The 27,067-nt window shown below is 35.6% G+C and overlaps 1 protein-coding gene across 2 annotated transcripts; it reads right to left on the reverse strand.

Moving 5' to 3' along the window:
• Positions 1-211: 211 nt before the first annotated feature.
• On the reverse strand, positions 212-26,705 carry MOR1 (ARM repeat superfamily protein). Of its 2 annotated transcripts, XM_086447338.1 has the most exons (54): positions 26,322-26,705; positions 26,002-26,107; positions 25,770-25,893; positions 23,088-23,167; positions 22,805-22,982; positions 22,641-22,705; positions 22,055-22,137; positions 21,782-21,867; positions 21,519-21,632; positions 21,061-21,180; positions 18,803-18,905; positions 18,147-18,283; positions 17,992-18,057; positions 17,324-17,441; positions 17,166-17,206; positions 16,228-16,299; positions 16,016-16,120; positions 15,803-15,908; positions 14,732-14,844; positions 14,550-14,637; positions 14,247-14,347; positions 13,952-14,059; positions 13,740-13,845; positions 13,581-13,660; positions 13,335-13,484; positions 13,109-13,184; positions 12,819-12,943; positions 12,607-12,717; positions 12,374-12,523; positions 12,205-12,279; positions 12,009-12,090; positions 11,814-11,941; positions 11,638-11,739; positions 11,488-11,562; positions 11,287-11,382; positions 11,099-11,200; positions 10,917-11,018; positions 10,432-10,614; positions 10,245-10,356; positions 9,701-9,777; positions 9,543-9,622; positions 5,975-6,040; positions 5,717-5,843; positions 4,828-4,950; positions 3,424-3,501; positions 2,854-3,012; positions 2,608-2,766; positions 2,329-2,426; positions 2,062-2,218; positions 1,811-1,927; positions 1,597-1,692; positions 1,292-1,363; positions 916-1,186; positions 212-799 (listed from the first exon to the last, which is right to left on the reverse strand). In XM_086447338.1, the coding sequence occupies exons 1-54, from the start codon at positions 26,479-26,481 to the stop codon at positions 519-521; spliced, it is 6,090 nt and encodes a 2,029-aa protein (XP_086303464.1). In that variant the 5' UTR covers positions 26,482-26,705; the 3' UTR covers positions 212-518. The 2 variants fall into 2 exon arrangements, with proteins under 2 accessions (XP_086303464.1, XP_086303471.1); XM_086447345.1 differs by lacking the exon at positions 1,597-1,692.
• Between the last annotated feature and the right edge of the window lie 362 nt (positions 26,706-27,067).

The following is a 27,067-nucleotide window of genomic DNA, read 5'->3' on the forward strand; positions in this document are numbered from 1 at the left end:
ATACATAAAGAGTATTATAGCTAAGATGATCTTAAATATTGGATTGTGCGAATAAATACACTACTAGCTTATTTATACATATGGTGCCGTATGTTTTCATAGGCTCCACTACTCGAGCAGAACTATCAAATGCGGCTTTAGAGAACATAAAGGCAGAGAGATGGTGTACAAGCAAACATTTAAAAGATACTCCAAATTGCAATGCATTACATGGTGTAAACTTGAAATATATATATAGATATATGTAATAACAAGCAGAGCCTCTTTCGAACGAAAAATTCAAATTGCTGAACACAAACATTGAACCCAAAACTTGGAAAAAGCACAATGTAATCCTTTCTAACTTCTTTTTTTTTCCGATCTTTGCAGTGAGCAAAGCTGCATTACAATCATAATATCCGCATCGCCCCTATTCTGCATTTTCACCGGTTTCACTCACTTCCATCTAATAGATAAACATGTGACGGTGACAAGTGTGCAGGTGCAAAGACTTCCATCTATAATTGGCCCAATCTTCACTAGAGAGGTTCAAGGGTTCCACTTTTAAGCCTCTCCATCCGAGCTTGAAGTCCGGATAATGCCTTCTCGTCCATAGGAAGAACGCCTGTTTGCATAGGAGGCTCTTGATCGACATTGTCTGATGCATGGTGAAGCTGAGTCTGTAGTCCATGAGTCATATTTCCGTTCATGTACATTAATGGTCGATTACCAGAATCTGGGTTCCCAGCAGCTGCAGCCAACTGCATGCTCTTCATTCTTTCTCTAATTGCATCCAATGTCCCAGTCGTTACAACAGGTTCTGTCATCCATTTCCACAATTAGGCTTCATAGATAAATAGATTTTTTTTATTTTTTATTTTTTTATATATAAAAAAAAAAAACCTTTAACTGTAGGAAGTGCAAGAGATTTCACACCTCCAGATGGATATCTATCATTCCTTTCATCCATCAAGTGTTGCCGAAAATCTGACCGATCAGAACTGGGACCTCTTAATGATATGACATTACCAGCCTTATCATCATCAGAAAGCATTAGTGGTAAATTTGATTTGGTGTCATTTAGGGAATTTGTATGTACAGGTGACATGGGTGCAAATTTAGGGGAAGAAATGGTTAAGGCAACTGGAGGAGGGGTCGCCAATGGCACACTTGAAGGTGTCCTTCCAGCGGCTGCATTCTTTTCCATCTGCAACAAATCATTAACACCAAAAAGGTAGTAAAAAACAAATTAACCATTTTATTTATTTATTTGCTTTCCTACAATTATTGCTTGGGGCAGATCAATGCAAACCTGGGCCAACCCATCTCTTATGTACGTGCGGAATGCCTCACTCGCATTCTGGAGCTGAGAAAAAATATCAACCTGAAGAAACCAAATAACAAGGAATTAACAATCTTAATAAACTTCCCATGAAAGCTAAACCTTTATATGGGATAAAAACCCCTAAAGTAGAAAATAATTTTAACTGGTATTGAGAACTGTTCCAACTCCCAATAATTAAACATCGTTACTAGTCAAGTCTCGTTAAAGATACCAATCATAGAAATAATAAATAAACCATCACCACAGAATGTACTGTAAATAAGTGGGTCTACCTTAGGGTAGAGTTGGGTGATACGGTATAATTCATACAAACCAATGGTGCACGTCTGCTTGTCACCAATTTTCTTGAAAATTGCAGCAAGTTCTTGCTGTGAGGTCACTCACATCATGCCAGCACAAATATCGTTAGAAAACAGGTAGAAAATATAGCTACAATAATGCAGTTCAAGATGAAACAACTTGTAGGGAGAGCTAACCAAATAATACCTTCAATTGGGCATCTGCGGAATGTGTAGCTGGTGATGAACCGTTGTTTGCAGAATCACCCCAGTGAGTTTGGCCAACAGGGCCTGATGGGGTCAGCATCCTGGCAGCAGCAAGAGTCTGGTAGAAAAGACGGAACAATTTAAAAGAAAGATAAGAGAAGGGAAAAAAAAAAGAGGTTACAATAAGTTGTAATTTCAAAATTAAGTGAGGCCAACAATTTAAGCTAAGACACCCAACTGAATAAACTATACCTGAAGATTAAGGTCAATGTAGGCAAGAATAATTGGTTGAGGTTCCATGTCTATAGGAACCATGGAAAGATGACCCTTAATCGCTGTCCCACGAAGCTTAACGAGTTCATGTAAGACAGTTTTAACCATTCTCAATGGTTTGTCATCAGCACCAGCTCTGGCAATGTAAGGCACAAGGAATGTCAGTGTTTTAACATATCTTCTTAAGCATCCAAGAATTAAAATCAAACAGACTGGCTTGAAAAAAGTAGAAATGTAAGCAGGCACCTTCTCCTGATTTCTTCCATCCCCAACTCTTGTAAATAGACATGGATGCTCTGAAGAATACGATCAAGATCTACTTCAAAAATAGTACTTTGAAGAACCTGCATCGCATTGAAGTCGAATCTGTCATATACAATAAAAACCCCAGCCATAGCAGATACATCAACACTGACACATTTGAATTGTAGCACCAATTTTGATTATCAGTAAATAACTTGGGCAAGGAAAAAACAGAACAAAGACAGATGGAAACACATAAACAAGACATGGAGATGAAACTACTTTGGTCAGTTTGATGAGACATTTGACGACAAGATCTGAGAACTTCTGATTCCTAGCAGCAAAGGTCTCTGTTGACGCAGGTGACGGCCATCTTGATGGGTCCAATGGACGCAAGAGATTGATCAGTACAACAAAAGATGATGTTCGTTCCGCATTATCCTGTAAGAGCATTTGTGAGCACAAAGCTGCAACAGAGGCTAAGATGATCATATATTAAGAAAATGTCATCATAATTTAAAAACCAACCAGAATCTTGAGCATCAAGACATTCAATGCTTTCAGAAGCTGACTGCCATCATCCATAAGAGGGACCCTTTCATCTAAAAGCCAAAGAAGAAGCTCCGTAATGAGGCCGTCAAGAGTACTCTCCTTAACGGCATGGGCAAGTCTTTTATTTTGAAAAGTCTGCAGCAGAACACAATGATTAATCAAGCTCTCAACACAAAACCAGTGACACCTGCACCCCTATCTCGTCGCCTAGACCATCCAAGCACCAGAGTGCCACACACTCTAAGCAGGGTTTCCAAAAGTCGGTTAACATGGTAATTTTATGTAATATTTTGTAGAAGACCATGGTTATATGGTTTTTATTTTGTTTATATGTTGATTGTGTTCCTGGTAGATCATTTTTTCTTATAATGAACTTCACCACATAAAAGAATGAAAAATACAAAAAAATTTCCAATTAAGACCTGCCAAGGTCCAAGGAAGGACGACTGCCACCCCAGCCTCACCTAATGCTTTTAACAACCTTTGCACGAAACAAAATAATTTCTCAAAGAAAACAACTGACAAAAGAATAGGTGATAGACATACCTGCATAAGTGTGTTCAAAACATATTTACATGATCGTGAAGAAGCTCCTGCAAGACTGAAGTCAAAGGTCTTGGCCACCTGTTAAAAGTAAAATAAATATATTAGGATAGCTTGAAAGATGGTTTTAAAAGATGTTCCACAACAGAGAATAACGGCTGTTATAATGGTAACACCGAAAACCTGTTTCAATCTTCTCCAAAGATTAACAGAACTCGGTTATTGGGTTGACAAAAAATAGGTTATCAAACATAAATAATGGACATTATTTATGGTTGCATACAAAATAAAAGCATTTAGGCCCTGCTTGATATGCTGCAAATCATTTGCAAATGCAAATAATTTTCTAAAATCAATTTTATTGGTGCTTGGTTACACAATGCGAATGATTTGCATTGTGAAAATTTTGCATGGATCACCTAAATTCTTTTTTCATTTCTGCAAATGATTTGCAGCACAAAAAGTACCGCAAATCATTTTGAAAAAATTATTTGACACCAACCTATGCATATCAAAATTACTAAAATACCCCTTATCAAGGAAATTAATCAATTATAAAGTACTTGGTAGTTGGTACAATAATATGCACATAAATTTACGAAAATACCCTCGTCAAAAATACATTAAATTGTATATTGAAATTACAAAAATACCCCTCATCAAAGAAACTTTTAAATTATAAAACTAGCACTCAATAATTGTTGCAATAACATGCATTTGAATTTCCAAAATACATCTCATCATAACATTTACTTGCATATAAAATTACAAAAATGTCAATTTTATTATAAAATTATCCTTCATCATATAGGTATTTTTTGTAAATTCATATGCATATTATTATATCAAGTACTAAAGGTATTTTTGTAATTTAAATAGTTTCTTTTATGATGAGTATTTTTATAATTCCTATATAGGTTAGTATACCTTTTCATAGGGATATCTTGTAAATTCAAGTGTTAGTGTAGCAAGTATCGAGGATATATTTGTAATTTGAATAATTTTTTTGATGAGGTTGAAATAAGTTAAAATTGATTCCACGTTTTTATTTTAACAAGAAATCACAACAAAAATTTTATTGCAAATATCAATCAACAACGAAAAAAAAAAAGAAAAAAAGATTCGCAAGAGATTTCCTAATGGTTACAAAGCAACTGTAAATCTTTCATTGCAAGCCATTTGCATCAAAAAAGATTTGTAGTGTACCAAGCAGGGCCTTAAGTTCAAATTTCATTTTTGAAATAAATTTTTTTTGCAGTGGGGCCCAACAATACATAACAACATTCCTCTACCATTATTTAGAAAGTAATCATAATGGTCCTGCCTGCCGGCCTTGAATACGATGGTGAAAGGAATTTAATTAGGGAGGTTAAGAAATATCAATACAGGAGATGGAGAAACTTTTACCTTAGTTGCCAGCAATAAAACAAGTCTATCTGCGTCCTTGATAAGATCATCCATCGCAGCACTTTCAGGATCATTTATGGCCTGGGCCAACTCATGGCAAACAACTTTCATGCCTTCAACAGACTGCAACAAAGCAAATTATCTTAACATGTATCTTAGGAATGTATGCAACTTAATGTCCAACAAAAGATCAACGGATAAATTGATCAGAGAACCTCAAGCTTTAAAATTTTGACTTGTACTGATTGAAGGGTCCAAATCAAGAAAATATAGTAGGAAAAACAAATTCAGTTGACATAGAAACAGTTCCGACTGAACTAAATGGTCCTTGCGTTGAACAAATTATCATCCCTAATGAATTGGGGTTCAAAGACAGAAATATATATTGTCCAAAAAAGAATAAGATTGGGATAGATAAATATAATTCATCCCATGAAGCAGGATGCAAAATAAATAAACTGCCAGTTCATCACTATCATAGGTTAAGCCACCATAGCAAGAACTCCACCTGTATACCATTTCTTTCGCACTACATTGCTGGTCCAAAGTCCAGATACAGGAGAGATGTTACATTAAGCAGGCAACTGGTATAAAAAATTGGAATCTATCCCTGATCATTGACTAAGTAATCACTTTAGGTGAAAATAACGGAAAATACAAGTCTTTGACTGTGGCAATTTCCGAAGTCTTTATAATCATTAAGAGTTGTCTAGATGAAAATATTAAAAACAAAAGCCTGTGTTGCCCAGTGACATGTAGCCATAGGAAGGAGCATGGTTAATACTGTTTAGCCTTGAAAGTAGTATCACTAGAGGAGCGACTCAATTTAGAAGCATCCACGTACCAAATAGCATAAATAAGGAGATGGTAGATCAGGAAAATGTCAAACCTGCTCAGGAGAACCAAAGGAAATAATTTCCAAAGCTTCATTCCAGTCCGTTGGGCCATTTGGACTTGTCAGTGAACGAGGTAATAGATGTCTGTCCATATGCAACTCAGAATGGACAACGTTTTCCCTAAATGTAGAATATCATATTAGTGCCACCAAACAGATTTTAAAGGAAAACATCCATATAACGCGATTGAAACATCCTTGTCAATGGAAGAACGAAACTTCCAGAATATTTATATAAGAATTGTTCAATACCTGTTAAAGATAGGGGCAGGCACAGATCGTATGAGAACTTCTCCACTCTGCTCTGCTACATCTAGCCTGGAGATCAAAAACATATATATAAACAATCTAGCGATTGTTTTTTTCCCCTTTCGTGGGATGGGAGGAATGGATGGTGCAGATGACAATAACAAATGCAGCAGCATAATGAACTTACAGTAACAACAGTCTGGCTTATTTCTCAATTTAACTAAATAATTAAAAACATCCCATACTATGCAGAGTGCACGATAGAATCAAATCTACAACTTTGATTCAACATAATAAATAAAAGAAAAAACTAATGGACAGAATAGTGTAAACCAAAGTTCCAAATCCTGTAAAATTCCATTGTTTCTTTTTTTCCCAAAAATCGAAAGCACGGAACGAAACCGAAATGTTTTGAAACGAAAATAAGTACCTCAAAACATTTCATTTGAGGCACATATAATTTTTTCAGTACCTTTTTTCATTTGATTACATGGTTCTTATAAGTTACAAAATCTGATTAATGGTTAATTTAGTATTAAAACATTGTACCGATATGCTTCACAAAACATTATGAAACACTTTAATTTCAGTAAAAGAAATCAAGTATACATTGATATTACATTCCGAAATATTCCAAATTTCGCAAGTTTCTGTTCTTGTACATAAAAAATAAAATAAATGAATGTTTTGTTGAATTTGTTTTTGACACTAGAAAATCTCGCTGAAATCCTGAAAGAGACATAGAATCAAGTGCTCTACAAACTAGGAAAACCAATGTCTTTAAATGTGGAATAAGCCTCTCAGTTAGATGGCTTCAACCAGTGGGCCCAGGGTAAGCACTCAAAACCAACACGGGTGCACCGACAAATGCGGAAGGTCAAGCCCATCCAATGGTCAACAATATGAGGCTTAAGCCTAAAAGGCATGCCTTGTTCACTGTATAAAATGATATAAATAAATAGGATAAAATCAAATAATTAAAAGAAATTTCAAAAAACTTAGGAAGAAAAATATCAATCTATTTTATAAGGAAGGAGGAGACGTTATAGTCAATAATATGTTAACCAAGAGTAGATTACTAATATTTAACTATTGGAAAAAGAAAAAATAAATTCAGAAAAAAAGATGAGGGGAAGGGGGCCAGAAATTTCTACTGCATGCATATAAACAAAATCACCAAATTCAGCCACATTGAAAAGTCGTGATCAAATCATCAATTCTTTCCTTCACTGATTTAATCGAGAGTTTTTCAATAAGTCGCGACTTTAACAAAATTCATGTTTCAATCTTGAACTTCACAACTAAATCGAAAAAAATGAGAGATGACCTTGATGCACTAATAAGAGGAGATGAACTTAATGAAGATGCTGGTGAACATTTTACTGATGAAACGCCAGATAATAAAAACGACATAGATAAATCCTAAATTGGACTCATGATTATAGTACTTAAACAATATAAACATTGGATGTGTTGTGGAGTTGTGGTTACTTTTGGTGGGTAATATCAATATCGGATTTATTGATTTATTATAATAATTTAACGAGATTTGATGATACAATATGAGAACACCATTTTGTAGGAACAATTACAGAGCCCTAACCCTAACTCAATTTATACCCAATTGTTTCTGATTATTTCCTGATTTTACCTATTACGAAATTTTCCCTTGCCAACTTATTCTGGAACCCCGAATTGGTGACTAAGCATATACATGAGGTGGAGGCCTATTCAAGAGGCATTTAAACATGCATAAAAAGGTGTACCCATACACATTTCTACAAGTTTTGGTTGACAAACCGTACGCCTTGCGAGGCTCAGAGGTTGTACCCCTTTCATGTCAGCAAGAAAAAAGAAGAAAAAAAAAAAAAGACGAACAAGGAGACCATCAAAGCAAGAAAAACGGACGTATACGACTCATGATTTTCTAGGAAAGACTTTCCCTAGATTCCAAGAAGAGCAACAATGTAAGCCTCAAATACATTTTAAAAACAATAATGGAAGCATTTAAATACAACCAACAACTGACATGTTAGCTTCACTTGACGAGTTAACAATCTTTGATGGTCAAATTATAGCAATATGTGGAAAAAAGTAAAAAAAAAAAAAACAAAAGATTTAATAATAATCTTATGCCTTACACAAAAATCTGGGCCAGCAATGGGAATCCTATTTCTTCATTCTACTCTACTACGGCCAAAGATTCAGTCAAAGAATGTGTATTCTTATATGTTCTTTCTACCTCCATCCATGACATTTCCAGCCTCCTCTTAGCCTTCCTAGACCCTCAAATTGTACCAAAGCTTCAAGCTGACATTGTTACCGGCCTTATCGGTACATGCCCAAACTATCTCAAATGACTTACTAATAGTAGGCGTCATTCCTAATATTTTTCGAATGACTTTCTTTTATTTGATCTCCTACTGGAATAATTTCTAAATTTTCTAGAACGATATCATTTCTGAATTGGTCTTACATGGTATTATCATTCATCCATCTTGACATTCTTATCACTGCTAACGCTCATTCCATGTAAATTTTATCCTCCCAGCATTAAATGTGTGGGTTATACACTCACTAATCTTCAAATCTTAACAAGCATCACATCCCTAAAATTTTCCTTATTAAAGTTATACTGCATATTGCAATGCAACTTTTAGGTCGCAGGTTCAAGTGTAGCTTACATACCACAGCAGCCCACCCATGTTAAATTCAAATAAAATTCAGAAGCACTACCACAATTTATCCTCCCAGTGTTAATTATGTGGATCATACTCACCAATCCCCCTCACTATAGATAATTAAACTAGATAATCGAATGATCTCAATGGGGTATTTCCAGTTCGCCGATCTCAACTAGCATCTCATCCTTAAGATTTTCCTTATTAAAGTTGTATGTGGATCATACTCATTTACATCCCTTAATATATATAATTAAAGTTAAACCAAGGGAAACGATCTCAATGCGGTATTTCCAATTCACCGATCTCAACTAGCATCTCATCAAGTTCAAGTCTACCGACCCCTGAAAGAAAAAAAACAAAAACAAAAAAACACCACCACCACCACTACACTTAATCCTCCCAAAGTTAAATGTGTGGGACATATATTCACCAATCTCCACCACTATAGACAATTAAAACTAAGAAATGGAAGTGATCCCATTAGGATATTTCCCGTCCGCCGATCTCAACTAGTGTCTCATACTTAAGATTGTCCTTACTAAAGTTATATTGCATACACCAATGCAACATCAACAGCTCAAGTTCAAGTCGACCTCATTAGAAATTAAATTTTTGCTCACCCTTTTCACAACAAGAAACACATGCAAGAGGAATCTCAATCATGAAATAACTGGAAGCCATATTGGAAATCACCATCAAAGAAATAATTAAAATCAGATGATTCTGCTGACCTATAAATGGATATTTTCCAAAAGTGATGTGTAACAATAACAGCATTTCACAATAAAAAAAACCAATGACTGAGGAGTGAGCAAATGAAACCGGAATAAGGAAAACATGTAGCTGAACAACACACATTATGAAGGCCAAAAGGAAACAATACACACCCATTGTCCCTAACAGAACGCCTCAAAACCCCTCTAGCTTCCCCAGGCTTTCCTTCCTTCCTTTTATCCATCTCCCGTGCCTGCCCAAAAACATATCATGAACTATGGGCATAGAAAGAATCAGAACTTCGGAAAACAGAAGGCAGATATACACTAACCTTCCACTTAAATCGATCATCCAACATGCTCTTTTGAGCATCTGATAGCTTCCCAACATATCTCCATACGTCCTCACCTATAACCACAAAAATGTTAATTTGTAAAAAAAGAAAAAAAATCTCCCAAAAAAAGTGTATACAGAAACACTCGTAATCATGTATTCATGTTATAAAAGCCCAAGAAATTATCAATTATTAAACATAAACCATCTGAAGTTCGATGTGGTTGTTCAAATCAATATCAATGGAGTGAAGATTAATTGCAAACGGGCAAGGATGACAATACTGAAACAAAAAGGGATATAAACTCCTATCCGTGTTTCAAAATAGTTTATCAACCAATATGTACTGGTACGGCCAATACTGATGAAACATTGACTCCAAAATATTTAATGTATTTCTTAATTTAAACATTCCTTCAAAGTCGGCATTTTAAAACTTGTTCATACGTATGAAGATTTGCAGTTCAAGTAAAAGCACAAAATAACTATGACCTAAAGATTCATAGGTTTATATAACTGGAGTACCATAGAGAATTATATACCAAGATTCTTATAAGCAGTAGCAAGTGTATTTAGAGCAGCTTTCCTAATTTCACCATCTCGTTCCGATGTCAAACCAGCAACAAGTTGCAAGGACTTCAACTGTCCAGTTATCTGTTGAAAATGGATAACCATTGTAAGTATCTTCAAATGAAGACAGGTACAGATAAAAGACAACAAATTTTTTACCTCAGTTCCATGGTGATCGATTAAGAACCCAACAAGATCAACACACTCTATCCGAGTTCGATTATTTTTGGAGCGTAAGCCCTCCAAAATGTAAGGAAAAAGCTTTGTTGCTGAATATACACGAGCAATTTGTTTTGTCAGTTCCCGCATCTTTTCTCGCACCTTCTCAATGTTATGTCCGGACTGCAGTACAACCATAAAATCAATGTTAGAAAGTACTTGGCCAAATGTGATGCCGATTATAGTATTAACAATCAAACCCAAGGGAAAGAAGTGAATATTATATAAAGATGACCAGCATTATATTAAGACATTAGACATCACATGGAATAAACGTAGTAAGAAAATAAGAACCAAATCAATCACAAACCCAAAAATGAAGTACTTCACAATTCCATTGTAGCATACATTCATATAAGCAACAAGGAGATCGATTAAGTGCATTTGAATTATAATCCAGGCCAAAAGAGTTATCAAGAACAAACCTTCTCTATCAAGCATGGAAGAAATATTGCCGCTTCTGATTCTGTCAGTGTATAGCCCTCATCTTTCAGGGCATCAAAAAGTTCAGGAAGAAACTCCAACACCTAATTGATCAACAATAAGGTCAAAGGTAATTATATCATAAAGGAAATTTTAACAATACATTCAAAAAAATAATGTGTACCTTTAACAGGCATGTCGTGTTCGACTCACAGAAGCGCAAAACAAACCACCTAAAAAGTATATCGAGAAGTTCAATTATTTCCTTTCCGCTGGATGGAAGAGCCTGTACAACAAAAACAAGAAGAAAAAAAAAATCGTAAGGGCAACCATTTGGCAAATTAGCAGCCATAACATTAAAAGCAAAGTCACCTTCTGCAACAACTCAAGCCCATCAACTTGCTTCTTAAAATCCGTGCTCAGAAGCCGCCTATGTAGATCTTCTCTAAAATACTTAGTAAAATCACTCTGCAGTTACGGTCCAATTATTAGACTACCCACAGAAGGTAAGGATAAAGTTTATAAAAAAATAAAAAGAACCAAGAAAATCCTCTATGAACATTCATCACAAACCTCAAGATCTTGAATTTGCTCCAACCGGGGTTCTTCAAATTTAAACCTGCGTACAACCATTCTCTCCCTATCTTCCTGCAGAGATTTTAATCATTAGGTAACATTGTATTTAGATAAGATAAGCAGGTACTTCACAGGATTCATATATACCTTGTTTGAGTCCTTGATATTGAATAAAGCCTGTGACTGTACAGCAAGATCTTGAACAGACACAACAGAATCTGGCCTAGAGCCCTTTCCAGGAGGAATTCTCTGCTCAGACATATTACTTGATCAGCGGTCTTTTATGATTTAAATTTACAGGGTCTCAAGTAAGAAGAACAAACCAGAGGAACTGCTCTGCTTCCAGGCTTCACCAAACGATCACCATATCCATTTGAACTGGACTTCCCAATTTTTGGGTTGGTTTTAGATGGTATCCCACTCGATATTGCTTTTGTTGATTCGAATGAATCTGAAGGCGAACAAGTAGAATTAACACAATGGACATGTAAATTCAGTACAAGTTTATGATAATTCACCTTGGAGAGCCCCAGAAGGGTGCAGTCGTTCAAGAACAAGAGCTAAAGCTGGCCCACGTATATCTTTTAAATTCTTGGTGACCTAAATCAAAATACCAAGTCATGTATAGTTGGCAAGCTACCGAACAAAGTAATACTTCTATAAATAAATTTATATAAAAAAAAAAAAAAGTAGACTAAGATCTAGCCAACATACTGCCTCTTGTCCACAAACTCTCAAAATTTCACCAATGAATGCTTCTGCTGCTTTTCGAACTTCGGATGATTTGTCCTAAAAATAGACGCAAGTGTTAAAAGAAGCCAAGTTCATACTTGAAAGTTATTCCAGAATTTTGAGACCTATGCATTTTCTACTGAACAGATACCGTCAGAGCAGATGCAGCTGGCTTCAATAGGTGCAAAGCATCAGGTGATTCGCTTAATCCAGAAAGGTGCTTTGATAACCAATCAAAAAGATCCTTCCGCCCTTCCGCACCAATCTTAGTATCAGCCAAGGCAGCTGTAATGTACGGGACCTACAAACCCCAAGCAATTCCATGAAATTTGAGTAATTGGCAAAAAAAAAAAAGCATTCCAAAACTAACAAATCAACAGTTACCATCTTATCAAGATGAACAGCTGCAACCCATGAATCCAAAGTCTGCAAAGTGCATTCTCGCATGTGCTTCTTGTTGTCACCAAGGCATTTCAAAATGTCTGACAAAATTCCCTACAAGACACCAAACCTCACTTGTGTTCAAGCCACCAAAAAACAATGATTGAAACTTTAAGAAAAAATAATAAATCTTTCTTGAAAGTTAATTTGTAAACCTTGCTCGATTTTTCAACCATCGGGCCCATTGCAGATGCAATTCCACCAACAGTAGACAAGGTTGCCATCACTAAGTTTTTGTTACTATCATATAGACGACCTCTAAGGGAAACAAATAACTCCACTGCAAATCCATTAACAAAGACAATATCACAAGACAAGCAGTAATAATAAACAAATAACCAAATTTCATAATCATGTCAACCAGTAGTGGTTATGTCAGTCAATTAAATGAGTATTCAGATCAAATCTTATAGAACCACATTAACAGAATGCAACACTATCATACCAGTTCCAGAGGGTTGAATGCGCTTATTGGCTTCTTCTAATATCTTATTAACCGATTCAATAGACTCCAAACGGATCTGGAGCAACAGAGAAACAAGCAGGCTTAGAATCATGAATAATTGATAGTTCAACATCAGGACCACCACTTGTCTGCGTGTTTAACATTGCTGACACAGTGATATACATGACATTTTGAATACTGAGAATGAACATGTTTTCAAGCAGACCTTCCAATCAGGACAGCCCAAGTTCTTTAGCAGAGTAGGTGTGATCTTCCCACTAATATCTTCACGTGGCAAGCCATCTAATCCACCAGCAGATGTAGACGTTGTGGAGTCTAACGCCTTAATAGTTTTCTTTGGAGCTGCAGATTCACCCTATTGCAAACCATATTAAGTACAATAAATAACCCATGAATGGCAAATGAGAAAAGAAAAAAAAAAAAAACACCATTCAGGAATAAACTGGTATACCTCAAATGGGTTTTTCTCATACTCTGCGTCGAGTGCACTAAGAAGTGCAGGCTTGACATCTGTTAGAAACCCTTTGATATCTGCAACAAAGAGAAGTTTTAAGACCCTGCCATGTACAGGAGACCACCCAAAGTTTCAAAAATGGAACAAAACCATCACCTGGACCAACAAACTTATGTAATACCCCAATAAGCTTGATAGTTGCATTCCTAGTGGCAGCAGCACTAGATTGCAATCCAGTGTCTTTGCAGAACTCAATTAAGTCCTGTAAAGTAAAAGGCATAAACCATTTAATTTTCACAACAAGCAGAGAAGACTAAGCAAAAAATGAAGAGCAATAAAAATACAGGTGTGAAAGAAACTGGAAACACCTTCAGTTTAACATGTGAAACACCGAAATCTTCAACTGCAGAAACCATCCATGAAATTCCCTCACTAAGAACCTTGGGATTCTTGTGCTCTTTCATGATTTTGTAAAGCTATAACAAGCATCAGTAATAAAATTCATGATTCATTGGAATAAGAGCAAGTGAAAACAACTAAAACAAAAACTATTATGTCTTTTGTGGCAGAAGAGAAACGTATGAATAGTTTTCCATTATAAATATTTTTTTAAAAATCATCTCAAGGTCAAGTGAAAAATGCCAAGTTGGTAACTATGCTTACCCGCTCAAAAATAAAACCTGGACCAACTGCCTCAGAAAAACTAGTAAGGCACTTCATTGCATGTGCACGGGTCTTAATGTCAGCTACCCGTTCACTTGTACCTGTAAATTAGCACATGATTTAAAGTTTTGCCCAAGTTTCCACTCCAATTCTTTAATGGCTTACTGCTTTTCAGCTATATGGGGAACTATAAATTAACTTATAAAGTCAAATAAGCTTGGACCACAATTGAATTGAAGCGTGTTAAAATTTTGGAATTTTCAATAACTATGAAGCAACTTCTTTTGCAATTTGAATGATTACCGAAAAGGCAGAGTACAACACATCTTTTGGGGAACCTTTTCACTGTTGAAGCTATATGAGTAATGACTTCAATAACTTGTTGCTGAACCTGCATTCATACAAAAAATAAATAAATAAAAATGAATGATCTACTAAAGACATGGAAAATCCCCTTCAGTCATATAAACAAATAGATTAAGTACCTGAACATTTTTCTCTCCCCACCCAGGAACAGCACAAAGCAAACGAATCAAAATCTCTGCTGACTGGTCAAGGTCTTGAAGACCTTCTACCTCTTGTTTTAGAGAGACAATTGCTGCAAAAAAACACTACTTATTTACTACAGTAACAATAGTCCCATTCAAAAACAATCAGGGACAACCTAAACGACTCAACAAGACATAACTGTCCAACAGCCACATATGAAACGTTTGATTAAAGAGCAGAGTGCAATTCTAAAATAACAATAAAATTAATTGTCATTTTAGACATCAAATGCCAACATTTCTGTTAAACATTTTTTTATAGGTATAACTATATTCAATAGAAAACGACCAAGATGACCAGCCATAAAATGTTACAAGGAAGACACTACAATCTACTACTCCATTAAATTACAGACCCTATCCCATCTATATAAGGAATCTTCAAAAAATAGACCCCTGAATTCTTTTAAAATTCTACACAGAAAAACAATTGATCTGTAATTGAGAGTAAAAAATTCTTGCATAGACTGCCCCTTGCCCTCAAACATTCCTCTCCTTCCAAACACCCCAACAAATTGCAAAGGGAAGCAAACTCCGCAATCTCCTCTTAAACGAAGGGGTGTTTTCAAGTGGGATGCACTTTGATGTGACTAGTTTAGTTGAGGATTGTTTTGTGGTTTGTTTGGCTTTGTTGCTTTCGTTAGATCTTTTTCTTTGTTGCTATCTTGCTTCTATTGTATAGGGGCCACCTCAGCCTCTTCTCCTTTCCCTATCAATAAATTCTTATACTTATCAAAAATAAAAATAAAAATTCCTCTTAAATCTGTCCAGATGGAAACAAACTTTTTGAAGGCATTGCTGCTAAAAATGTTTTCTTTTAATCTTAAGTAACAAAATATTTTGCACCCACAACTTTCAAATTTTGATTTTGTGAAAGACAATTAATTAGATTCAGATAGAATGAATGAAACGGACAAAAAAGAGTAGGCAACACAATTATTTACAAGTAGAAAAGAAAATTTTATAGGTTAGGTACAAGTGTGCCACACAAGGAGAACAGTATAGAACCTTCAAGACGTTCCTTCCATACACCACTCTTCAATTGGGAAATAGCATCTTCTTTTAGAAGAGAACCCAATCTGCTTTCAATTTCTTCAAGGCTCATATCTGCTGGCTGAAAGCAATAAGCAACCGAATGGTGATACATCATTTACTGATATCCCAAACAGAAGTACCTCAAGCAGACAGCAACCAGAGATCAGTAACTGATAAGTGATTTACCTCAACATCTTCTTGTTCAACTGACCCCAAAGCCTTTGACTGTCCACCTCCATCCCCCTTCTTACTGACACCTGGTTTCACTGAAACACCTTTTTTATTTGCCACCTGAAAAAAAAATCCAAGCAAGTCAGGAGAGAGAGAGAGAGAGAGAGAGAAGATAGAAGAGAGAAGAAAGAAGAGAGAAGAAAGCAGAGAGAAGAGAGAGAACTTACAGCTGCTAGCAAAGGCTTCTTCCCACTAAGCATGCTTGCTGCTGATTTTCTTACAAAAGAACTCCCTGCAGCCTGCAAGAAGATGAATCGATGTACCTTCATCACTGTTAATGGAGCAGTGTTCAACAAAAGGAAATTTCTAAGTTGGCTACACCATTTCCAAAATGAGCTAGTAAAACAAAACGACAAAGATGAAATTTTATCTGCATAACTCGCATAAAAAACTAAATCATACAACCAGTTATTATTCCTCAAGTCAACATAAGTGCCACTAGTCCAAACCATTCAATGACCATCATCAAATACTTATCGAAACATGTTGAGGCCAGCTGAACAAATCTTGCTCCCCAACTAAATTCTGTCCAAACTCCAAAGACATGCCTTTTGTTAAGTCAATTGTGCATATCATTCTTCACTACCTCCATCCACATTCTACTTGCATGTCCTCTCAAATTTTGTTTTGTTTTTTTCAATTGATTAAAAAATTATTGAAAACAACTGAAGGAGGTCAAGAGACCTACCTATAAGCCAAGAAAATAAAAAACAACTAGTATGTCTTGTAATGTACCAGACAAGACAGTCTCAGTTTTCTCCTTGACCAAGATAGCTCCTTGAGACAAAACATGGTTTTTTTTTTGTTGATGAATGAAACATGGTTTCAATTTGAATTCCAAATAGGACATCAAGAGCAGAAGCTTCCATTACAAACTTAAAGCTAGTTATAAGGAATGTGGACAACCACTCATAAGATGGAGGTCTTTGGAGATAATAGTGCCAGTAATTGGTAAAAAAGAGGATGCAGTAAAATATTTAGATAAAAAACGAAAAAGAAGAACTGAATGATATATAATTAGACTATGAGCCATGCCAATATTTGTGCATCAATGCAAAATTGATACTAAAACACCAACACGGATTGAACAAAGAATTCATCCCACCTCTGGACACGAGAGGCTCCCACCAGCAGTTGAGACTGGAGCTGGCATATCACAAAGTAAACATGTGAGGCAGTAAAGAACATCATGGGAAAAAAACAGAATTCTAAGAATCAATTCAAAGTCGCAAAAAATGGAAACAAAACAAAAAAAAATCAGACCTGAGACTGTATTAGGAAGTGCACCACCTCCTGAACCCCCAATCATTTCTGATAGCTTCTTTTTCCTCACCTCATCAAGTTTCTCCAGTGACCTTTCTAAAGGTCTCATTCCAACCAACTACAAGAGAAAGAGGAAAGCAAGGAAAGAAATTATGTGGATGTTAAAGCAAAGTCATGGAAGCGTTCTCCAGAAGAGTCAATCCATTGTATATGGAGATTTTTATTTTTATTTTGTTATTAATATAACCACACCTAGATAGCAATTCAGCGTCCCGAAATATACGGTACAGGAAAAGTTTGGTTATAATTAATATTTTTTAATTCAAAATTTCAGAAAACATATTAAATTAAAACAAAAAGTTGATGATTTTGTAAATTGTTTATATAACAATATGGGTATAACAGGAAGTTCCAAGCACATATATCTTTCTATATTTCTATGGGTGGCGGAATATCATATGTTCTTTTGATAAAACCTAAAATCCGCATATTAAATGTGAATAGTACAGCAGATTTCTAACTAATCTCCCTCAACAAAAGAAATAAAGAGAAGTAAGATTAGTTTAAGACAACCTCCGCTATTGCTGCCAAAGCGGCACATTTCTAACTAATCATCCTTAACAAAAGAAAGAGAGAAAGAGCAGCTTGATTTAGTTTAAAAGGAGTACCTTAGCTATTGCAGCCAAAACAGAGAAAGAAGCATCTCTCACTTCTGGGGTTCCATCATTCAGGCACTACATAAAGCAACCATATATATTCTACCCTAGTTAGGCATAGAAAAAGTAAAGCAGAATTTAATACCAATGCTTCAGCATTCACTGACCTCCATACAGATGGGGACGTAATCTTTATGCAACTTAAGAACAACAGCCCTGTTGCTTGTCTCGATACAAAATGTGACCCAATTCAAAGTTAAAGAGCGAACAAGAGGAACTTTATTTTTCACAGCTGTTTTAACATCTGCAATAATATACATTGTCAGCAGGTCAAATACATATGATTCATGACAAGCATTCAGTAAGTGTTAAGTACATACGCAACATATCACAAAAATCCAGTTTATTATTATTTTGTTATCATATATTAATACCCCAGATAGATTGATAGAGGAGTGAAACTCATAAGATAGAACAGCTTCATAACAATATAATAGAACTTTCACACTGTATAGAGAAAGAACCATCTAACATGTACTACATTACTAGTAACAATTTCTTTGTGACCCTCTATAAATAGCTATAGTTATAATCTGAACCACAGTTATAGTAAAACCATTTGCATTACATTTTATTTTTCAAACCTTCTGGAAGAAAAACTAAATAAAGTATACCCCCTTAATCCAACCTAAGAACAAAACCATATTAATAAACACCTTCTACAAATAGCAAGGGAAGAACCATTGATGACAGACTATGATCCACATATAGTCTGTCATACTTCTATCAATATTGGATAGAGTGAAACAAAGAGTAAACTTGCCTTCAATGACATCAGCAAGGGATAAGCACCCAGACTTATGTATAGCTTGGAGCGTCTGAGTAAGAGACTCTGTAAGAGTTGGTTTCTTTTCTTTCAGTTTTTCCTATTCAAGAAAATAGAGATAAATGTAAGTCAACCAACTCAATAAGGTCATCTTTGTCATCCACATAATAGAACTTCTTTCTAATTTTTTATCTTTTTTTTTATAAAAAAGAAAAAAAAAAGGTTACAAAGAATCAGAACACAAGTAATACAAAATGCAATAATAAGTGGAACAATATTTTCATTAAAACATTCAATCCCCACATAAGTATCAAGACTAGGGAACAAATTACAGCACCTATTTTTTTTTCTGATAAGTGATAAAGAATACTTTGTTAATGTATGAGAATACATACAGAATTGGAAATAAAAAGGATTCTCCAAATATGATGAGGATTTATATGAAATATTTAGCCCATAGGACCATTTGATTGCCACCATGAACGATAAATTTCTGGTTGACTGCAAAAACCTCCATGATACCACAAAAAAAATTTATGAAACACATCCATTGTATCAAAATAAATAAATATTAGAATGCTTGTCAATCTATTAAGAGGCACCTAACAAAGCCATGACCATTATTATAGACAATTGCAATCTTCAAAATTATTCACTTGCATTCACATTCCATATGTACCCAAGCAACAACATCAACTTGCATCCTCCTAATCAATTGAACAATTCTCCATTTTTTTAATTGGTAAAGGGATAGTAGTTAGCAAGTGAAGTCGGGTTGAAGGGGGTTTGAACTTAGGACGTGGGAACAACACACACCACCTGTCTTGCCAACTTAGCTAAGTTGGCACTTCAATTGAACAACTCTCCTCGCATGCATTACTATTATAAACTATTTCAAAGAAACAACAAAATATAGAAAGATTAATGATACAAATTAGGGATGTTCTATCTTGGGATTTTGGCTTTAAAAGAATTTCAAAGACCGGGAAATACTACTTGTAGCGTTTCACTAATCAAGCATCCAATATAACCATATCCCCAAAGGAAGACAACAGTAGAATTTGAGATGGCACTAAGGAGTAGGAACAAGACCTTCTCGGTCAAATTTTTCTATAAATCTCTATTGAAAGGTTTGGATCAATCAAAGTTTTCAAATTTTTTTTGTTTATAACCAAAGTTTCCAATGTTTGCCATCTAGAGTTGAAAAATCCCATCAAAAGTAGTTTTTTATATATGGACCGGTGTCTGAAACAAAATTCTAATAGTAGACAACATTATGGCTCGAGGTACCATATCGGCCAATTTTTGTTTCATGTATGGATCTTCTAGTGAGTCGAAATCATGTTCTAATCAATTGAAATGTTGTCTGGATTGTGTGTGTCTCACTTTATGTCATTATTTCATTAATTTTGGTTGTCCCCCTTTTTCAATTCGGTCTCTCTTTGAGAATTGGCAATCTTGAACTCTTCAGGGTAGATAAAGGATGCTATGATAATAACTGTCGTCTGTTGTTTGTTGGGATCTTTTGACTCTCTTTGAGAGTTGGCAATCTCTGACTTTCCAGGCGAGATGATTCTCTGATATTTACTGTCTTTTGTTGTTTGTTAAGGTTTTAGAAGGAGAGAAATAATCAAGCCTTTGAAACAATGATGCAATCAATCCAAGAACTTATAATTAGCATTTTGGGTCTTATGTTCTTTTGGAGCAAGCAGCTTGTAGAATTCAAGGATTTCTTCTTTAACGATTGAATATTCACATAGGAAATGATATGTAAGCCAGAGGGCAAATCGATTGTGATATTGTATCGAAACAGTCAACTCGACCATCACCTCTCTTATCAATGACACATAAATACATCGCATAACTTTCAGCAAAAAAAATTGTCTATCATAGTCTTACAAGTTACTAATCATCCATCTCAACATCCTCATCTTCACTACGCTGATTTTATGGTCATAGCCTAACATTCAACTCCCTAAAGCATGGCTGGTTTGATTGCAATAAAGCAATTAAGTTCTTGATCAAGTGAACATGCACACTATCCATGGTCACAACAGCCAACTTGTTGCTATAGTGTTATTACAAAAAAAAAAAACCAGGCATTTAGGTATGAAAATTGTGTAGGTCAAAGAATCAACCGAAAATGAGAAGTTCCTACCTCAATGGAAAGGACAGTATAGCTCTTCATTTTGGTATTTTAAAAGAAAAAAAAAAACGGGAAAGAAAGAAAGAAGGAAAATGCAGTATATACTCACAAGTAGAACTGGCAACAAAAAGCGTGAGCTCCCAGAGAAATGACTTCTTAGGCCCCTAGCAAGATTCCCAATTGCTTGGATAGCTTCAACTGCAACAGCTATGTTCACATCTGTAATAAGCTGCAAGCACAAAATTCACTTAAGAACTTGTTGCTTTTAACTAAAAACAAAACAAAAGAACAGACTACTATATGAGCAGCTATGCGTCATTTAGATGGAACATGGTGACATAATATAAATGAGGTATCCTACATAATTTGTATACGTCAAATGCATAAGCTTGGTGCAGATAAATACGTATGTAGTTAAACCATACAGTTGTCAGTGTCAAAACTATGACGTGACAGTATTATATACAAAATAAGAAAGCATGTAATGTGGTGTCAAGAAATGTTCAATAGGGCAATTTTGTAAGAAACAGGACAAGGTTATTAGACAACAAAGCACTAGTTAGAGACCTTCTTGAGCATCCGACAGACTTCAGTGAAATCACCAGGAGCTATTCTTTTCGTTGAAGCAAGCTTGGTAAGCTCTGCGACCGCCTCCTTCCTTTCAGACCATTTCGTAGCTTTCTAAAACCACAGAAAAAATGTTCAAAAAATTAAACATGATAAAACACACCTACTCAATAAAATATCAGATGACAACTATAAGATAAAGCGGAACAAAGAGTACTTAAACGCCTCTAACATCAAAAAGCGAAGCAAGAGAAAACACTGACCACTCCATCCCAAAATCCTGACTTCTCCAATGGAGTCAAAATATCAACAGGATCAACAAGTTCATACTCGTCTATTTCCTGAGAAACTGACAACAGAAATTTATATAAGTGTCCACATACTGATAAGATTCTTAAGCGAAATTTAAGGCCGGTATGTCCAAATACACATTTTGGTTGTAGTTATGTATGACCAGCTTGCAAAGATAAATCGCATAATTTAACACCGTTTACCAAACTAAACCAGTTAGAGAGTTCCATAAAGTTGATTCTTACCATCAACAGCAGATTCTTCAGATGGGCCAGGGCCAACAGTTTCAGACACAGATTCCTGCTCTGGTTCCTTGTCTTGCTCAGATCTAATAAAAATCAACATATCATCAAATCTATATGCAATGAATACTAGCTTTAAAAAGAAGAAAAAAGTGCTCTGTTACATTGTATTTAATCAAAAGGAATTCTTTTGAGCATGTAGTCTAGAATTAGCTGGACCAGATGCCAAGGCAGACTGGTCAGGATAGAAGGCCGGCACCAAGCCAAGGAACCACGGCCATGTGGGAAAATCAACCCAAAAGGAATTATTTACTTCTTCTCGTTTCTTATCCAATGGTAAAAGTTAAACCTACCCAGGAGGATTGAACCCACAAACTCCCTCAAGGGAGCAGGGGGGATACCTCAACCACCTGACCATGGGGGAATGTGAATATTAATCCAAGGATTACTTGAACAAGAATAGCAAAAAGTTAATGTTTTTCAGTTTCTTTCTTCTTCTTCTTCTTCTTTATAGAATAGCATAAATTAAAGTGAAATCAGTACAACTTTTCAGAAAGGCAAAAAAACACTAGAAAACTGGGAGACTGGCCTTATTTTACGAGATGGCTTAGCTGCCCCAGTGACATTGACAAGCTCTGCCTCCAGCTCTTTTTTCTACAATAAACAAAAAAATATATCAAATAGTTGTAGCATTTCCAGAAAACCAGGAAACCACATAAATCATCAATACTAAGCTGTTAACTTTATGCTCACCATAGTATCCCGCATTTTTTCGAACAAGATTGATTTTACTGGATCTTTCCCAATCCAACGGCAAAGCTCTAGTGTCAAACCTTTGGAGGATGCACGAACGTTTTGGTCTTGGTGGTCAAAGAGTTCAGGAAGCATCTTCAAAATTCTTTTTGGAGGAACTACTTTTGACCCAAATTCACTAAACATGAGCAAAATATCAACATTGAATCTTCAAATTAGTTCACAAATGATAGAAAGAATAACATAATATCCTCCATCAATAAATTCACCACAAATTGCAAACCTGAGTGCTAGAAACATGACATCAATGGCTGGCACAACTGCTTTGGCAACTTTATTCTTAATTGCTTTCTCCATAGCATCCTGAAATACCAAAGACCATATAAATGTGTTTGAAATAAATTTCTTAGTATAATTCAATGAGAGAAGAAAATGTCAAAAGTATTTACATAGTAAATATTTCAAAAGCCAAAATCAGTAATTTCCCAGAATGTCACCCATGTAGAGTTAACTAAAAAACTTGACCCAGTTCAAAATAACTCAATGAAAACAAAATATTAAATATTTACAAAAATTTGTATTTACTTGTAATACATATGTTACAATAAACCAAAAAAAAAATGTGTATTATACTTACTATAAACCAAAAAAATATGTATTAGTAGTACAAATAAATTAATAAACAAAATGAAGATATACTAATATTATAACAAGATATGAGGGTGCATAGTGATATCAATATGTGTAAAAGGTGTTAGGTCTTTAAAACTTGACCACTCAAACATTAGGTCCATCTCAAAGATTTCCTAAACCAAGAATGAAACAACTTGATATTACTCTAACCACCTAGTCATTTGACAAGAGCAATAATACATAACTTTTTTCTAGGGATCCTACTCGATTGACAAGAAAGTACACTATTTCGAAGGACTGTCTGAGGTTTCTCAGTTGTACTTCTTTAATTTTGAGAGTGCGTTTTTTCTTTTATGTTTGTTTTACGAGATAGAGAGGTTACCGTTTTTTGCAATGAAACCATCAAGAAAGTAGTCAAGGTGGAAGAACCCTATTCAATGATGAAACCGAACATCTAGTCTCTACTGGTATGGAATAATGACCCACTTTCAAACCACCAAATCTTTTAGGGTGGGTGAATCCTTCTCAATGTTAACCAAAGAAACTCAAAATAGTGTAGGACATGTTCGTTGGAAACATCAATGTTGCTCAATTCAAACCACAAGATTTTGTATGATAGAAAACCCAGCTCCACTATGGCCACACAAGTAGAGACTAGAGAGTAAAAGAGAGATGGAGAAACAGGGATTACAAATTACCAGATGGACAAAGAAAACAAAATCATTGGTTTTGGATTTGCCACACATTGAAGAAAAGATTAATGGAGGTCCCCCCCCCCCCCCCTCACCACACACAAAAAAAAAAGAGAGGGGGGGGGGGGGGGGGAATCCAATGTTGTAAAAAAATTAGGAGACGGATTTGTTGTGGATGCCCCTCTGAAGTTTTTGTTCTTTCTTCTTAGTTATTACCTTCCTAGATGAAATCATTTTTTTAAAAGCCATGCTAACTCCTTTCTTGATAGATAATTTTTTTTTCCACAGCTTTAGTCTCCTCTAGAAGTGGCTCAGTCACCAGAGCCCAATTGACCCTCATTCTTTAGAAAGTGTCCAAGGGATCCCTAAATAAGAATAAGACAACTTACCTATATGGGATCACAAGAAAAACATGTAAAACTCCAAATTACCTACCTGCCCAGTCCCAAGAATTTTGCTCTTGCCTAAACCAATGTGCATCCTAGAGGCAACTTCAAAACATCTCAAAGGCATTTCAAGTATCAGATGATCATATCAAACCTCTGTGAAAAATATAGTATTATAAGTGAGACTGGCTGGCTGACTCATTACTCCTGATTTGTATCCCCTTACAAACTTTCATCTCTATTGCTCTACTCACCAATTTAGTAAGGATCGATTTTTGGAAAATTTAATAGTGAGGCAATTGATCATCCAGTCTAGGAATCAATTCCCATAGATTTCTTAAATCATTTGCATAATTTCAACACCTCCGAAGTGCCAAAAACTATATTTTTTTTAAGGTACAATATATTAAAATAAGGTAAGTAAATAGATGGTCGAGATGACCATCATTGTACATGAACTGGAATCTTTTAAACAGAGATGAAAGGGAAATCTTCCAAGTGTTGGAGCCTTATCTCATCCCAACTCCCTCACAGCTTTCTACGCATCAATAGTTCTCTCCAACCAATCATATTCAAGTTGACTTTATCAATCATAGGAAAGCCCATCGAGATTTGAGTTCTCAGCATTGTCCAAGTACCATTATTCCTGTTAAATGACTAAGAATCATTTTTCTCCAATCACATTGGTTCATGCTCAGTATGCTTTAAGAAATCTGTACTAACCCTTCCTGTTCGGTCTAAACCAACCCAAAATCCCACATTATATTCCAGTAAAGTTTTATATATCTGAGCAATATAATTTGAAACAGCAAACGCATTCTTGTCTCAATAGAATTCCAGAAATGATTAAAATTCATGTGTCACGATTTAATAGGGCTACATGTCTCGAAATGAAAAATCAAACTGTAATGCACCTACTCGCCAAATCAGGACAGCATCATCAGGTTCAACAAGACAAAGATAGAAAAGGGGGGAAGTTGAGACAACGTCTTCATGTCCCTGGGTTCCTAATTCCTACTAAAATATGCTATGGAAAAGGTATACTGAACCAAAATGAGAGACTCTCCAACTCAAACAAGAGAATCGATCAATAACTGAAGCTAAAAATAGATTCTATCACGCCGGCAAGACCCAATTTAATTAGGCAACCAGTTTAATTGGAAGTTAAGGAACACAAATTTCTCTAAACTTGATGCAATTAAAACTAAATACTTCCATGGAAATGCATTGTCATTTGTTGGCAGGAATGCTTACCAGGAAGACCTCAGTGGCCTCCAACTCCACCCAAAGAAGAAATGCGGTCTGTGACTTCTCCACTGTTTTCGGACGACCAGTGAGGCATTTGGCCACAATTGCATCGCAAACCTCTTTCGCGTACCTGTTAGAGATCAGATGATACCAATCCAAACATTTAACAAAAATGCAGGCAAAACATAGAGGCAAATGAGATCCAAACAAAGCACGATAATTCATGCAAGAATTTTACCTTCCAGCATCGGCATCTGCCGCTCGTAAGAAAGCAATTAGGGCATCAAGAGCTTTCTCCTGAACAGGAGCATTCGAATCTGCAACCGTCTTTCTAAATAGCGGACCTGATTAAAAAAAAATCAAAAAAAAAAAATTTAAGATCTGTACAGGAAAACAAAGAGGATTCAAAGTTCGATTCCGATCCATCAAACATCCAAATCTGAAATCTTTATCGCTCATCAACCAATGTACCATCACATCACGCATTACAGATAAACAGATCGAACCGAAAACAGTTACAGTGCGGATCTATGCCCTAGAAATAAAAGATGAACTCACCGAAATCTCTGAAACGATGATCCTTGGGATCGGTGATGGAATCGCAGAGGGATGCAAGATCAATGTTGGCATCGTTCCTGACTTTCCAATTTTTGTGTAATAAACGATCTTCCCATGGTAATTTCTTCGCCTCTTTCAACAATTTCTCATCTTCAGACATTTTTTACTCTCTCTTCTTAAGCTTTTCTATCTTACAGAGAGGATGAACAATAGGTTTGAGTTTACAAGGAGAAAGACAAGAGGGAGAGGGAGAGAGAGAGAAAGAGAGAGATCTTCTCTTTACTGTTCTTCTGTCTCTGCCGGCAAGGCCGAATGAGAGGGGGAGCACAAATGACAAATTGTAAAGAGAGCAATGCGTACGAAATCTATCCTATATTTTTCCTCCAATAGAGAGAGAAAGCTAGAGAGAGGGAGAGGGTAGCTAATGTAATTTATTAAGTCTCGTATAACATCATGTTGTTGGACAGTCTGGTGTACAACGATCAATGAGATGGTGAATATGTGGGAAGAGCTTACGGGTTACCTGGAAAACAGTTAACTTTATTCAAAACGATATAAGGAAAAGGCAGAAGGTGAACCGGATGCCTATGTTCTCAGGTTTCTTAATACACGTGGAATAGGATTATTGGCGGTTTGACGTTATTGGACCTGTTGTTGTCCAAATTATTATTGTTGTGCTGTGTAAATATGAGTCTTTTTTAGGTCTAAGAGGGACCCTCTCAAATTTCAAAAAGGTATGGGAGCGT

Source organism: Akebia trifoliata, chromosome 1 (assembly GCF_017979445.1).
Source record: "Akebia trifoliata isolate Shusen 1 chromosome 1, ASM1797944v1, whole genome shotgun sequence".
Classification (NCBI taxonomy): domain Eukaryota; kingdom Viridiplantae; phylum Streptophyta; class Magnoliopsida; order Ranunculales; family Lardizabalaceae; genus Akebia; species Akebia trifoliata.

What these genes read in the sequence shown, in the direction of transcription:
- MOR1 (XM_086447338.1), bottom strand. Translation starts at nt 26,481, where the DNA reads ATGTCTGAAGATGAGAAATTGTTGAAAGAGGCGAAGAAATTACCATGG. An exon ending in TTGAACAAGAAGATGTTGAG is followed by an intron (nt 15,909 to 16,015) that starts GTAAATCACTTA and finishes TATTGCTTTCAG; the next exon opens with CCAGCAGATATGAGCCTTGA. An exon ending in TGGTTGAAAAATCGAGCAAG is followed by an intron (nt 12,718 to 12,818) that starts GTTTACAAATTA and finishes GGTGTCTTGTAG; the next exon opens with GGAATTTTGTCAGACATTTT.